The following is a 15,031-nucleotide window of genomic DNA, read 5'->3' as shown; positions in this document are numbered from 1 at the left end:
TGCCATCTCAGTTGCACTTGGATTAAATTATTTAGTGAAGTCTCTAAGCAGCAACACTGCCAGCTGATATGTGACTCTGTTTCTGGTACAATGAATGCTTGTGTGTGTGTGGCTGCCACAGATTACCCAGCTTGTTTGCATGACACTGACTGGTGATTTGTTTCCTTTCTTTTATTATTCTTGCAGCTGACTAGCCAAATGCCACTGACATATCATATAGAAGTATTTTTTAGTGCAACAGAAATGTAGTGTGCTAACATTGTGATCTAAAACATCAAGGAAACTCTTCAGGTTTTGGACTTCTTATCAAGGGTGTTCCCAAAATTTTGTATTAGCCACCTGATTTGATTAAAGCAGCCAGTAGAGTGCTGTTTGCTATGGTAAAAATAACAACATGGCCACTGAAATGCTTTTAATATCACAACTTCATGATTGTGAAAGAGCAACCTTTGGTGGATTTTTGCTTTAAACTCCCCATGTGAACGGGATGAATATTAGGTGCTGCCTAATGCTGTGTGTGTGTGTTTGTCTTCAGGCATCTGATGGCAGCAGCTCCAGGGACGACCTGCCTGCCCAGCTCCTCAGAAGGAATGATCAGATCCGGAAGCTGGAGGCCAAGTTATCAGGTAGGACACGTCAGACCAAGGTTAAACTGCTAGAGAGACTCAGCCTGTAGCTGTCAGGAGAAATCAGTAAATGAGGTTAGAGAGAATTAAACCTAGGTTCATCTCAGGAATGATGTAAAAAATATATAATTAAGTTGATTGTGTCCCTTTTTTTTTTTTTTAAAAACAATTTGACTTTGTCTGCCTCTCTTTTTTTTTCTCTGCAACCACAGTCACACCTATAATGAATAAAAGCACTGTAGTTTAAATCTTTCAGGCCATGAGGAAATTGATGCAGACAGGCCTGTCTGTCTGACCACACAGACAGGACCAACCATCTGAGGCAGTCACTGAACAAACAAAAGAACCATTTAGACAAATGTTACACACATAATATTGGATAAAACACTGGTGTTGGTAGTGAAACTTGAATGTCTATGAGATTGGCAACAGCAGCTCAAACAAACATCCGGGAACCAGTTTGAGAGCTGGGATATGTAAATGCTAGTCTTGTAGCGTAAAGCAAATTACATTTTATCAGTCCTGCCTCTGTCATGGCGCAGTGAAATGTCTGTGCTTTAATCTTAACAACTACAAACCCTTGATGAGCCTGACTACACCACTTTCTGTTCAGTTCATTTCGTTGAGCACACTGTGTTTATGCCAGAGATCCAGAGTCTCATTTTAGGAAGTCAATTTTGCAGTAAGATGTAAGCAGAAATGACACACCTCTTCAAGAGAAAAATCTCAACTTGATGTCCACTCAGTGTTGATGGTAAATGTAGTCAACTGAAGCAATAAATCCCTCAGTGCTACTGCTGAGTTCTCCTGTTTGTGGAGCTGTGCCAACAGTGCCTACATATACCAGGACGCATTGTGTGAAATTCTGACACTCATGCTGCTGTGTATCACCACCCTAGCCTATCGCTATTACTTTGTTGGCCAAAACTTAGTGTTAAGAAGAGCTGCAACAATTATTAAATTAATCAGCAGCTATTTTTATAATCAGTTTATCAGTTTGAGGAGTTTCTTAAGAAGAAACCCTCAAATTTCTCTGATTTTAGCTTTTAATTGTGAATATTTTCCTGTTTTCTGAACTTACCAGACTGTTCTAGCTGTTCTATTATTTGACTTTATCCACTTTACCACTTTGACTTTACCCACAAGTCATTATTTTTACATTACTGATGATTATTTAACAAAAATCTCATTGTCCTAATAACATTTTGTAAAAGCACCAATAGTTATTCCCACAATGTTGTAATATTGATATCAAAGTATTTTGTCAAAAATATTGTGATATTTGATTTTGTCCGTTTTGCCCATCCCTGTCTTGCACACATCCTTGCTACCCAGAGGCAGAGACAATAAACCTAAGCTGTTTAATCTGTGTGCATGCAGGAAAACCAACAGATTTTGCAGCAGCTGTAACTATAGCATACACTGAGAACATTATTGCTTCAAATGACTATGTATATCAGTACCAAGTTAACTGTCATGCGTCATAAATGTCTTATAGTTATTTTTCATTTGACTTTTCACTCCCTCAACCATCTAAATTTACCACATATTTGAAATCTTCAGTGTCCTCTTACTGATTTGAATCTGAAGCAGGAAGTATCATTTCTCTGTAAACCTGACACAGCACAGAGAGTGTTAGCCATGCTAGCAGTTATTTGTCAAAACATTTTAATGGTGATTATACCAGTGTCTGTGAATGAATACTGTTGTGTGTTTTCTGGGTGCATTTTCAAAGGGACAAGTCCCAACATATTTGTAGTTTTAGGGTGTTTTCCTCTTCTACTCAGTATAATAATAACTCCTCTTTCTTTGGGTGGCTTATGTGACTTTGGGCCCCTAGAAAAGGTTAAAGGTGGCACACTCTCATGCAGCCTTTTAACCAGTATGGTTTTCTCAGATAAGAAAATCATTGATAGTTTGACCTTCCATTATTTCTCAACCATGTTTTCCCTTTTGCTTTCTCCCTCTCCTTTTGTTCACTCTCTCTCCTGCCTCTCTCTGTACTGTCATCTGCCTGTTCCTCCTTCCTGTTTGTGTTTTGTGTGTGTGGTTGTGTGATGGTTTGCGTGCGCGTGTGTGTATGTACTGTTGATACCCCATCCCATCACCCTACTTCCCAACACTAGACTACGCTGAGCAGCTACGAATTATGCAGAAGACCAAGGACAAGCTTGAAATTGCATTAGAAAAGCATCAGGATTGTACGTACCTCTACTCTCCTCCCAATTAGCTTCCTTTCTTTCATCTGTCTGTCAGCTGTAACAACCATCACCTAGCCTATCATTACTTCCTGCCATGAAGATAATTTTGTATTCTAATATACTGGGCTTCAGAGGTTTGCTTTGGGAGCACTGAATGCTTTAAAATCCACCCTCAGATCTTTTACTCTGGTCTTTCTTCAGCACATTGCTTTCAGAGTTCTGTATGCATTGTCTGTTTCTTTGTTGGTGTACCCACTTTCCCTCAGTTTGCCCCACATATCTACTATCATTCTGGTTTCCTACATTTCCTACAATGTGTGGTGACAGTGCCTGCAGATGTGATTTGACCCAATTCTTCTTACACATATGTACATAAGAAACATAGACTCTATGACATAAATAGAGCTCACTAGATATGGTTATGAACTGTAGGGTTGCAGCCACACCCATTATGTAAATATCAATATATCTCACAGCTGTGTTGCATTTTGGTGTGTTGGGCCTACTATCAGTGGAAAAACTGGCCTATCTGGCTCTTATTATTGATTGGTCCTCGTATTTTTGTGACATCAGTTGGACTGTCTGTCCAACACTGTTGAGACTATACTGCAGATATGTCTCAGGATGGATTCTAACATTTGGCGAACCTCCCCCTTAGCAAACATTTGGATTTGTTCACATAAAAATATCACATTCTAACCCCCAGTGTTCACTGAATACAGCTGTGACCCATTCCATCTCTGTTGAGGCTGCTGGAGAAGATTTAGTGCCACTCTGTTGGACATGAGTGGAGTGCCTCACTCACTTCACACTCAGGATTTGGAGATATAATGAAACAATCAGCTATCTTACAAGATCTGTTATCATCAGAGGTGGGAAGTAACTAACTATTTATTTATTTATTTTTCTGACAAATTTTTGCTTTTACTCCCTACATTTGAACACAAAAACCTAAATGGAAGGAACAGTAACACAGAAAAGACAATTCCTTACTTTATCCATCAATGCAACAGATGTAACATAAAAAAGGGCACACTAGACAAAACAATGTGAGAAGACAAAATGAAAACAATGTAAAAGTCAAAAATTATGCAATAAGACAAAAACAACATAAAAAGATGTAATAAGATGAAAACAGCTTAACGAGATGAAAACTACGAAGAGGGATGTAAAAGACAAAAACGCAGTAAAAGATGTAACAAGACAAAACAGACAGAGAGGGGGACCAGACTGCAGAGAATAGGTGAGGATCAGTTCGAATTCCACAGAAACAGTCAGTAGAGATGTCCTTCAGAGGATGACTTTTTACTTTTATACTTGAGTACATTTCAGAGCCTGTACTTTTTCACTTTTACTGCAGTTAACAAGTTGAATCAGTACTTCTACTTTACCAGAGTCATTGTTTACACAAGTATTTGTGCTTGAGTGAAGAATAAGTGTACTTTTGCCACCTCTGGTTATCATAAATGAGCCACAAACTCTTTTTGATATGCAGTGTTGACAAAACAGTTTTTATTGAAAATGCATCTACTGAAGAACAAACAGCTTGAAGATGCTCCACCACCTACATATTGGAACCACAGCAGGAAAATGGCACAGCTGTGTACACTGGACATGAGGGGTTAACAGCAGGTTACTGTGAAATTACAGAGCACATTCATGCTCCCCAAAGGATGAAGCATTTCGATTTTGGACACTCCATACGTCTATAGTGCAACTATCAGACCAAGATGACAGCTTTTCTCTCAGAATATGTTAAAATCTTTTGGAAAAAAAAACTTTTGATTGGAATGAGCCCACTGCGCCACTTTCAGAGCTGACTGTAAAGGATTAGTTCATCATAAAGAACTACATATTTTTGAGGTTCTCACAAATTAAAGCTCTAAAAATAGTCAGATTCTAAGTTTGTTGATTCTTTGTTTTTGGACTTAAGGGTGGATTTTTTTCATAGTTCACACACAGATCTTGCAGTGTTAGCTCTAACAACCTGTTTCAGTTTCTGTCAGTTGCCATGCATCGCTTGTCTCTGCCTGTCTTTGCTTCTGGGATGAACACACTTCTTAATCAGACTCTAACTTTTCACAGCTACTAACGGTGCCACTGTCTTTGCTACTTAACATTTCTGTTCTTTTTGGTTGCATACAAACCTCTCCGTATGGTTTCCATCTTTTCCTTTCTCCTTCTCTCTCTCTCACTTTGACTGCCCAGCATCCATCAAGAAACTCCAAGACCAGAATGAGTCTCACCAGGCTACCAGAACCAAAATGGCAGAGGGGATGGCTTTAGCACTGGAGAAGAAGGATCAGGTGAATGCCTCTCTGTCTTTTACTCTGTACAGTCCTGATTTGTGGGTTGTGTATTTATCTCTCTCTGTCCTGTACCTACAGGAATGGATGGAGAAGATGGCTGTTGTGGAAAAGGTAAGTCTTAAAATATTATATTTATCTTTTTTTTTAATAATATGCTATTTTATGTATTGAATATCTTAAACTTATTCCACACTGACCATAGAATGATCAAGGATGACAAGTAAGAGTAAGACTCAAATTGAGTGCTTTCACACTACTGAAATCCTGATCTAGGCTATAAGCGATGCTCAAAATCATCCACAGACCCTGTTGTGAGCAGTTCCATGCAGGAACTACTTTCTATCTGTGGTAGAATCTACTGGAACTACTTTCTTTCCAATAGAATAAAGTAGTTCCTGCATGAAACTGCTCAAAACAAGGTCTGTGAACAATCTTGAATAACTGGGTCATGATTATTAGAGAGAGACACTGGTTTTGAATTTTTCAAATACATTTTGGCTAAGTGCCATATTGGAGTGAAGGTAGACATCTCTGTGGCCAGTATCTCCAAAACACCAAAAAATCTAGATGGATAAACAGCACTACAGACCAGGGGAAACTATCAACACAATGGGCAGCCTTTCTTATGATGTTAAATGAAAATTTAAATAAACAAATTAGGTCCCCAAATGTAAAAAATAAAATAAAATAAAAAATTTAAACTCTCAAAGTCCCTGTCCTCAGTGAGTTGTTCTGGTCCAAATTCAGCTGCTCCAGTGAGACAGCTTCTGTTCTTCTCAAAAACTACAGTGAAGACACACTCACTCTGAACTGGTGTTACAGTTAACTTTAAATATCACTGCAACAAAGTGCATTATTCGAGGAAATCTGAATAGTGACTACAGACAAAAGCCTGCCTTACACAGCCTCTTCAAGGCAGGGATATTGTGCCTTTATTCCACCTCTCTGGTCATATAAAAGATGCGGAGGCAGAATAGGGAGGTCAGGTTTTTTCTGCCTCTGATCCACCAGGGGAGATAGTAACATAGGATGCTGTTAAGTTACATATTCACTACAGTTTTTGATTATTGCGTTGCTCTTTTCAACTTAAAAGTAGCAGAAGAGATGATGATCCATGTAACTGGGAACATGTGATGAATCCATGAGGTTATCAGCTCTGTGTGTGATTACAGATGAGTGGAAAGGGGGATGAGGGAGCACATGTTGATTGGTGCGCTGTTGTGTTATGTCATGCCTCTTTTGGATTCTGTGATGCCGTTACTCTGTGTAAAAGAATAGACTGAGGTGGCTTTATGCTAGTGCTGCTTGTTTCAATATAAACACACAAAGCTGGCTCAAAGACAAGCCCTGGTTGCACCAATATTGCAGGGTCTCTGTGTAAACAGGGTGAGAGAGAAGTGGCTGGTTCTGGTAATTATGAACTGTTGATTGGTTGAGCCCTTATCATTTGGCAATGACTAGTGCACTTCACCACATGACTGCAGGGATTTTTCTTGACATGTCATAAGGTGGAAAAGGAAATAAAACCAGATAACAGATATTGCACTTTGTGGCTTTAATTATCAAATGCGGCAAGTACATGAAACTATGTACTTTTTTTCCTGGCTGGGATCAAACTACATGCATGAAAGCACACTTAAGTTTGTCTTCTGCACATGTATGTTGGTATAATACATGTTGTGTTTGTTTAGGAGAAGGCAGCCCTGTCAGCCCGGATAGAGCAGATGATGGAGCAAAGCTTAGCACTGTTCCAGAAACGGGATGACCTGGATGAACTGGAGGGCTTTCAGCAGCAGGAGCTCGCTAAAGTTAAACACATGGTGTGTACACGTGGGGCAGGATGGCTGGAATTCCAGCATTACTGATAAACAACGTTTACTGTCCTCTGTCACTTTGTAATGAAACTGAAAATCAGAGATGAACTGGAACGGATTTAGCTGTTATTGAAGAAATACAGTTTGGAGTAAAATCTGTGAGCTTCAGTGCAGTACAGGAGGGTCTCTTTGGCACTTAGTTTGTTGAGGTGTGATTGGATTTCTCTTGGTTCATAGCAGCACTTTCTTGAGTGCATGCTGTGTTCTGAGATGATGATTTATTTCCCGTTCATGTCTACTAGTTGCTGAAGAAGGAGGAGCAGCTGAGCCAGCGGGAGCGGGAGCTCCAGCAGAAAGAGGCCGAAGCTCAGTCTGCAAAGCGAGGCCTGTCTGAGACTCGGGGGAAACTCAAGGCCCTGGAACAGCAACACGAGGAGAGCTGCAGACTCAACTCTGAGTTTGAAATCGAGCGGTAAGAAGGAATGCAACAGATCAGGCAGTGGTGTGTGATTTAATGCTAATGCGAACTAGTTGAATTTTTCAATCAAAAAAACAAAACAAAAACTGAAACATGGACCTACTCTCCAAATGATGGGCTTGTAGTAGTAGTTGAGCTCTGATTGTTATGAAAGAAGACTTATTGCATCTCATTGTATTTGTGCAGAGAGGAGCTGCTGCTGCTCAGAGAGGAGGCAGACAAGAAGATTAGTGAGCTGGAGGGACAGACCCAGGAGCTGCAGTCAGTCATCCAGCAGGTCTCAGAGGACTTCCAGAAGGTCAGTCCTGAACACCAGCTGTATGAGCTTCACTCTACTGCTTCTTAAATCAACTTATTAAAACCATTCTGAAATAATTTTAGGCAGTCGTGCGTGAATGATTAGTGTGATGTTTGTTTTTCAGTCACAGAGTATGGTGTCATCTTTAGAGAGGTCCCTCCAGGAATTACAGACTCAACATGACGCCCTGAAGTTGCAACAACAGAAGGTCAGAACATAATCAGTCCATCCATGTGTGTCATCTAACAATGCAATCCATTTTATAATACATGCTATTTGACAACAGTCTAGAAGTGCCCACCATGTTGTGAATGACTTGTCTGTAAGAACTAAAAGAACACTTAGCCTAGCCCTAAACTTAATTGTTAATAGTTTGACATTGTTCCACTTAACTTTACCCTTATCCATATTTTTTCCATCTGTGGTGTAGAATCAAAAACATACTTCCACTTCCACATTGCTTTCACATGTATAGTGCTGTGATTACCCATTTATTACCCATTACCAGTCGCCTAAGTCTTACATTAGCAAGGTGTTGCTGTCACTGTTACTGTCACTGTTAGCATGCAGCAGAGGAAGGTCACAGTGCAACTCGGACTGGAACACAAAATTAGTTGTACACCATTTTACTTCAGCAAAGTTGGAGGTCAGAATTTCCCAGTTGATGTTTCCAACTTCCGACTTCCAAGCATCCCAGATGCACACAACACTAAATGTAAACACCAAACTTGGCTGATTGTGACAAGTTTCTTTTTTGTACACACAACTGGACTCTCAGCAGTACAGTGTCCTTGCATTTATAAAAGAAACAGAGAAGGAAACTGTAACTAGCTCAGACATCAATTTACATGCATTATTTTAATAAAACACAGGCAAATATACATTATGTTGACTTTTAGTTGATAGGTTTCCATTTACAGTGTGTGCTTCATGGATGCTGCCAAAGAACAGCAGCAAATCCTCACATTTAAGAAGCTGCAACCAGCAAATGTTTGACATTTTCCTTGAAAAATTAGAAATTGATTATTTAAATGGTTGGCAACTAATTTTCTTTTGCTCGACATCGTTGATTTAATAGACTAATTGAAGCAGCTCTACTTTAAACTATAGCTGAAATTTTGTTATAAAAACTGACTGTCCGAGTACAAGATATCAGTAATAATATGATGACACTGGAAGTATCAATGAGAATGTCTTCTGAATGTATGTATGAGAATGTAAGCAGATGCAAGCACAGTACGCACAGTCCAGATTTAAAACAGACTTAAAAGTTTGCTGGAATCCTGCTTCATGTCTTCCCTTGACATCATCAGGCTGCTGTGACGGAGGAGGACAAGGAGCGCTTGTTAACAGACCTTCAGAAGAAAGTGACATCTCTGGAGAGACGGCTGCAGGGGAACCTGAGCCAGGACGAGCATCTACAGGAGCTGCTTCTAGAGGTGAAAAACTGAGAGCCAGTGCTGGCTGGAACCTACTACCTTATTTAATGTGGCAGGCAATGAAAAATTAATTCAGCTTAAGTTATGTGACATTAATCCTTTTAGAAACTTTCCACTCTAATATATATACCATAGTAAGCACATTTCTTACATTCAGTCAGAGAGAACAAATGATACAATTAACTGTTCGTCAGCAGTCATCATTCAGTGAAATAGAATCATATGAATTAAATGGATCAAATCACTGCCAAAATTGAACTTTAAAGGTCCCAACTGTTATTTTTTGATGACAGATGTGTTTATGTACAGTAGTAATAAAAAATAGCATTATATATGTCATCTTGGGTTAACTCACTGGTTCTCAAACTCGGGGGTGGCCCCCCTGGTGGGACCGCAGAGGCACACAAATTATTGTACCATTTTTTTGTAGTGTTCGCAGTCTGTACTGATGTAAACAAACATTTAACATTAGGGTTGAGTGATACATATTTTCCAAACAATCGTCAGCCCATTAATCGGTGATTGGCGATAACTTTGTCTGCCTGTCCCACCTCCTCCCATCCTCTCGAGTCTCAGCAACAACATCATGATGTGTTTATTAAAAGAATTGTTGTTTTTTTTGTGTTGTTTTTATAGAAGCTTTGAATACTTTTTTCATCTCATCATGTTGTGGTCTTTGTTGTTACGTTAGCCTACTATGTTCCTGTTCTACAGAATAATATTCAGACTTTGTGTTGTTGCTATTGTTGCCTTTTCAGAAGTCCAGCCTGGAACAAAGTCTGGAAGAGACCAGAGCAGAGCTGTTGACTGTTCGGACAAACCATGCCGAGTCTCTCAGCTCTCTGGAGGCACAGGTAAACCAGTGCATTTATTCCCTAACCCCTGACTTATAGTTAAGTCCCTTCATGTATTATTTGCCACAATATCTGCAAACCTGTGATTATAATTGATTATAATATCTGCGGATTAAGTAGAATGATGGAGCTATAAGGTGAATAAAAAGGAGTGCTCCTTTATTCCCATTTCCACTAACATGACTTCTGTCATTTCAAATCTGATCAATTTTATTTCAGTCCAGTTTTTTCTTTCATACTTAAAGCAGGCTAAATTGCAAAAAGAAAGAAAAATGTCTCAATAAAGGTGACAGAGCAGTGTGACAGAATGGCCCTCCTGTCTGACCTCAGGTATCCAAAATGAGCTGCACCATCACTGAGCTGCAGACGCTTCTCCGACACAAAGACGACTCCTCGAGAGCCTACAAAGAGAGAACGGATGCACAAGTAAGCAAACAGGCACAGAACTGCAAGAATAGGCAACTTACAGACACACAGCCACCAGATATCACAGACGTACTGACAACAGTGAAGAATTAGGCAACGGCCAGAGCATTCTCGCTGGGTTAACTTTGATATGTGTGCTTCTTCACTTTAATAGGAAATAAATTTCTATTGCTCACAGTGTGGAGGTCTGATCACAGTCAATCACTGTTCTATTATCTGTTTCAGATAGCTAACCTGGAGCAGCAGGTCTTAGACAGCAGTGAGAGACTGAAGAGTTCAGAGCAGCAGATCACAGAGAAACAGCAGCTCATGGAGAAACTGGTGAGTACTGCAACAGTTAAGAGCACTAAAGAGGTCTGTTTTAAGACATAATTTGGGTTGATGTCTCCCAAATAGGCTGCTGACTTATGATTGAACCTCTAAACTTGTAGCTGCAAGAAGCTCTCTGACCTCTTGTTACATGAAATTCTCTGCCAGGTGGGAAAAATGGCTGACTATTAAGCATGAAATAAAAGTCAAAATTACTGCTCCTGCTCAACAAATGGCCAAATATCATTGAAAATATGAATCTACAGTGAGCAGGATTTGAAACTTGTTTACTTTAGTGCCATCTGGTGGTCATGTTAAGAACGACACTGACAGCTCCTTACTATTTCTATAATATCTGTATCTTGATAATTACTATTTAGGAAAAAGACTTTTTTCACTTTTAAGGAGGCACTCTCTGTTGAAAATATAGAGACAGTTGTGAGTATACAATCACAACATATATATGAATTTGTATAAAAAGCTGCAGATTCACAATGTGTACCCGTTTGTAACACACAGAGCAATTAAAAAAGCTGTTGCTATTAGAAACCTGAAATTGTCCATGTGTACTCAAGTCCGTTTTTAGGGAAAATAAAGTTTTTCAATGTGGTTAAAATGTTAAAAGTGTGTTTTTGTATATGTATGTGTAACCATGTATTTATGTGTGTTTTGTTCAGCAAGGAGAGTGGAGTGCAGAGAAGGCCTTTCTAGATCAGCAGGTGTGTTTGTTGGAGCAGCAGAGTCAGGAGAAGACCAGCCGGCTGGAGGACAGCATCACCTCCCTACAGACGGAGAGACAGACGCTGCAGGACAGTCTGGTATGTTTAGCTCCTGTTTACTACTTTTTTTCCCCCCAGTTCAATCTTGATAGATTTATTTGTAATCCATAACACTATACAGCAGTCATGGTGAGAGATGTGGGTTAATGGGGCAGTCAGTAATATGAATGTATTTATTTTGGTGAACACAGAGCACTGTTTACTCTGTGTTGACTAATACTTTGCCTTTGTGTGTGTAGGCTGATCTGAACAAACAGAAGAGTGAGGCAGACTCCACTCTGAGGCAGCGGACAGAGGAACTGGAGCACTGCAGGGTAAGAATAACTACAACACACTAGGGTTGGGTGATACGACAGTACGTATTGTGTGACAGTGGGGGAGATTTGGCAAAACTATTTCCACCACGGGAGCTAACCCTCAGTGTAGTGGTTCCCAAACTGTGTGCCTTGAGGCAAGTCCAGGTGTGCCTTGGGATTTTCTGACGACCATATGTTATTACTGCAGGAGACAACTGAAAGAAAAGTTATGCATTAATTTCAAATTTACAATCTCAGTTATTTGTTTGTAGTCAAATTATATACCCTAAAACGTACCTTCTGTCAAAGCGAACCCCAGTTTTCATTGGTCATGCTGGATGCTGGCAGTTACTAGGGTGTGACTCATCAAAGGCCCTGATTGATGGCTTTTTTTCTTTTTCACCCACACTTGAGGAACTCTGTCACTGATTGGCCAGTACTTGTCGCCTTCATTGGTTAGGTTGGTTACAGAGGCCATTTTGCATGGATATGAATACAGGTGTGCCTTGAGATTTTGACAAAAGTTTGAGAACCACTGCCTTAGTGTTATTGGTGGGAATCCCTTGGCAGCTCACGATTTGATTCTGATTCAGAGGGCTACGATTTCGATGATAAAACAATTCTCAATGCATCTTGATGCATCAAAATTTTAAGCTTGTAAGTCAGTGGAATTGTATCCGTCTGTAGCTGTTCACGGTCAGCCATCCTCCCTAAAGTTCAAGAATGAGTCTAGGTTAGAAGTCAACATGATGTACATGCCACATTTAGGGCTAGGAATCTTTTTGTCTGTTTTGATTCACAGTATAAAGGGGACACTTTCAGTCTCTTGCTCCAGTTTCCCTAAAATACAACATGAAAACTAACTGACAATTAAATGATTTGCAGTCTTTTTATCTTAATAAGTTAACCTCATTAAGTAATGAATTTAATTAATTTGAAAGCTTCATACAGTCTTCTGCCTGTATGAGAATAAAAAATGAGGGTGAGGTGGAGTGCTCTGTGGTGTGTGCCACTCAGTGGCTCTCATTTGTTACAACTGATAGCGACTCTGTTAACATCTTAACATTACTCTCAAGGTGATGGCATAAAACATATTCACAATGCACTTCATGTTTGCCTGCAAATGCAATTCTTTAGATACAAAATCAAAACATGATTGTATCTGCTCCCTTTAGAGAAGATGTTAGTAACTCCAGCATGTGTGCACTGTAGAATGTCCACCCTTTTCACTCTGTCAGTATTATGTTAATAAAATTAGAAAATTGATTTTTCTTCTTCGGCATCCGCAACAAGATGTATCTAAGAAATTAGTATTTCTTCCACCCCTTCTTAGTGAATTCTCAAATGATCTTGTGATTCTCACGATCTCCAGCTGTCTTGCAAGGTACACAATTTGTAATGTTCTCACTGATGTGAGGGCGACAGTTGGTGGCGGTGATGCTCCCCTAAACTGAGAGACAAGAAATTGTAAAGGCAGTAGGCAGTTGTCTTTGTTCGTGTATGTGATGACTTACAGTACAGTATAGTAATTCTAAACTATTTCTTAATTCAATTTACAGAACAATTACTGCATCAGCCAGAAAAGTATATACATCATTCATTCACCTAAATTGTCAGATCCACCAAGAAATATAGATGTATAAAGAGTCAAAAATAAAGACTTCTGTCTTTGTAGTCCTCACTCTTGACTTGTTCTTGATGTGTTCCTCAGACGGAGCTGAACAACCGGCAGACAGTGAGCACAGAAATCGCCAAAGCTCAAGAAGAAACCAGACAACAGAAGGAGGAGCTGCAAACACAGGTGTGAGGGCAAACACACACCATACAGTATACACAGTAATAGAAAGGCAACAGCTAACATGTGGTTCCGCACAAATGATTTAACAGTCCCCCTTTCAGAAAGCATGTTGCTTTCTAAGAGACAAAGAACAGAAGGTGTGTTATTCAGTGGAATGCATTTGCATTTGATCACTTGCCACTTTGTTATTCGATGTGTGAATATGGAGTGAAAAGTGTTTCCCTTTGCTTGTTGTCAGGTTGGAGAGCTGACCACATCTCTACAGAGATCACAGCAGGAAGTGTCCACAGTCAACGAGAAGCTGGCACAGAGAGAGGAGGATATCAGAACACTCCAGAATGGTACACACACACACACACTCACACACACAGACACACTCACATTTTAAATGAAGTTTAAAGGACAGTTCAGATTATTTGAAGTGGGGTTGTATAAAGTGCTTATCAATAGTCAGTGTATTGCCTACAGTAGATGGTGGTCACCAGGCCTCACTCTTTCCAAAGCTGCAAGACTGCTTTGGAAAAAACAGTCATTTTATCATGCAGTTACCTCTGGAGTTGCTGGTCTATTAGTGATAATAAGGTAATAGTGGCAGTGACATTTAAAAGTTCATATTGGTCAAATCCTTGTACAGTGACTAGCCAAAATAATGAAAACACCTCTTAGAACGGGACTTAAAAGCAATTAAGAACCTGCTACAACGATAGGTTTGTTGTGATAGGTTGCCTGTCACTCTGCAGAATTTGTCAGTATAAAACAAGTCTAACATTTAATATTTTGGTTTGTTTTTTCTTAAATAACAGAAATGTTGCAACTTTATCATAAATGATTGATTCAATTCTGGCATGAAAACAATGGTGTGTCTGTGTGTGTGTGTGTTGCAGAGGTGCAGCAGCGGCAGGCATCACTGGTCCAGCTGCAGGAGGAGGTGGAGCAGCAGCGAGCCCAGATGGAGCAGATGGAATTGGACAAAGACTCGCAGCTGACCAGTCTGAGGGAGGAGCTGCTCAGTCAGACACAGCAGCTAGACAGCTGCCAGGCGCGGGTTAGCACCTACACACACACTCACAAATGCATACATATTTACAGTTTAATAATAATAAAACGTTTTCATCATTTTCAACTCATGCCAGTAATCAAACATGAATGAATTGTCCTTGTGGTTTGATCTGTGTTGTCTAGATCTCATACCTGGAGGTTGAGGTGGAAACCCTGACAGAGCAGCTTCACAGCCCTGAGGTGTGTGAGGAGGATCAGAACGGCAGTGTGACAGTGGATGATCTGGATCACATTCAGAAGGTCAACAGAGAGCTGGAGCAGCAGCTCAGCGACAAGAACAGGGTCAGATACCTTTCTACTCATATTCTGTTGATCCTGTAGCGTTTAATAAAAGCAGATACATTC

General features: G+C 39.9%; 1 protein-coding gene across 3 annotated transcripts in view; it reads left to right on the top strand.

Moving 5' to 3' along the window:
* The window catches only part of golga1 (golgin A1), a 29,738-nt gene that overhangs the window by 6,144 nt on the left and 8,563 nt on the right, over nucleotides 1–15,031 (top strand). The window contains exons 3-20 of one of the 3 annotated variants that reach the window (XM_084729315.1): nucleotides 536–626; nucleotides 2,753–2,827; nucleotides 5,036–5,133; nucleotides 5,215–5,247; nucleotides 6,828–6,956; nucleotides 7,253–7,422; nucleotides 7,615–7,726; nucleotides 7,851–7,934; nucleotides 9,040–9,165; nucleotides 9,924–10,019; nucleotides 10,350–10,445; nucleotides 10,671–10,766; nucleotides 11,432–11,572; nucleotides 11,773–11,847; nucleotides 13,541–13,630; nucleotides 13,866–13,968; nucleotides 14,512–14,672; nucleotides 14,810–14,968. In XM_084729315.1, coding sequence (XP_084585441.1) covers nucleotides 536–626; nucleotides 2,753–2,827; nucleotides 5,036–5,133; nucleotides 5,215–5,247; nucleotides 6,828–6,956; nucleotides 7,253–7,422; nucleotides 7,615–7,726; nucleotides 7,851–7,934; nucleotides 9,040–9,165; nucleotides 9,924–10,019; nucleotides 10,350–10,445; nucleotides 10,671–10,766; nucleotides 11,432–11,572; nucleotides 11,773–11,847; nucleotides 13,541–13,630; nucleotides 13,866–13,968; nucleotides 14,512–14,672; nucleotides 14,810–14,968 — 1,935 coding nt within the window. The remainder of the gene's footprint in view (nucleotides 1–535; nucleotides 627–2,752; nucleotides 2,828–5,035; nucleotides 5,134–5,214; nucleotides 5,248–6,827; nucleotides 6,957–7,252; nucleotides 7,423–7,614; nucleotides 7,727–7,850; nucleotides 7,935–9,039; nucleotides 9,166–9,923; nucleotides 10,020–10,349; nucleotides 10,446–10,670; nucleotides 10,767–11,431; nucleotides 11,573–11,772; nucleotides 11,848–13,540; nucleotides 13,631–13,865; nucleotides 13,969–14,511; nucleotides 14,673–14,809; nucleotides 14,969–15,031) is intronic. The other 2 variants (XM_084729316.1, XM_084729317.1) reach the window with 2 other exon arrangements.

The sequence above is a fragment of the Lutjanus erythropterus genome, chromosome 10 (genome assembly GCF_056507025.1).
Source record: "Lutjanus erythropterus isolate fLutEry1 chromosome 10, fLutEry1.hap2, whole genome shotgun sequence".
NCBI lineage: Eukaryota > Metazoa > Chordata > Actinopteri > Lutjaniformes > Lutjanidae > Lutjanus > Lutjanus erythropterus.
This window is presented reverse-complemented; position numbering and strand designations above follow the sequence as displayed.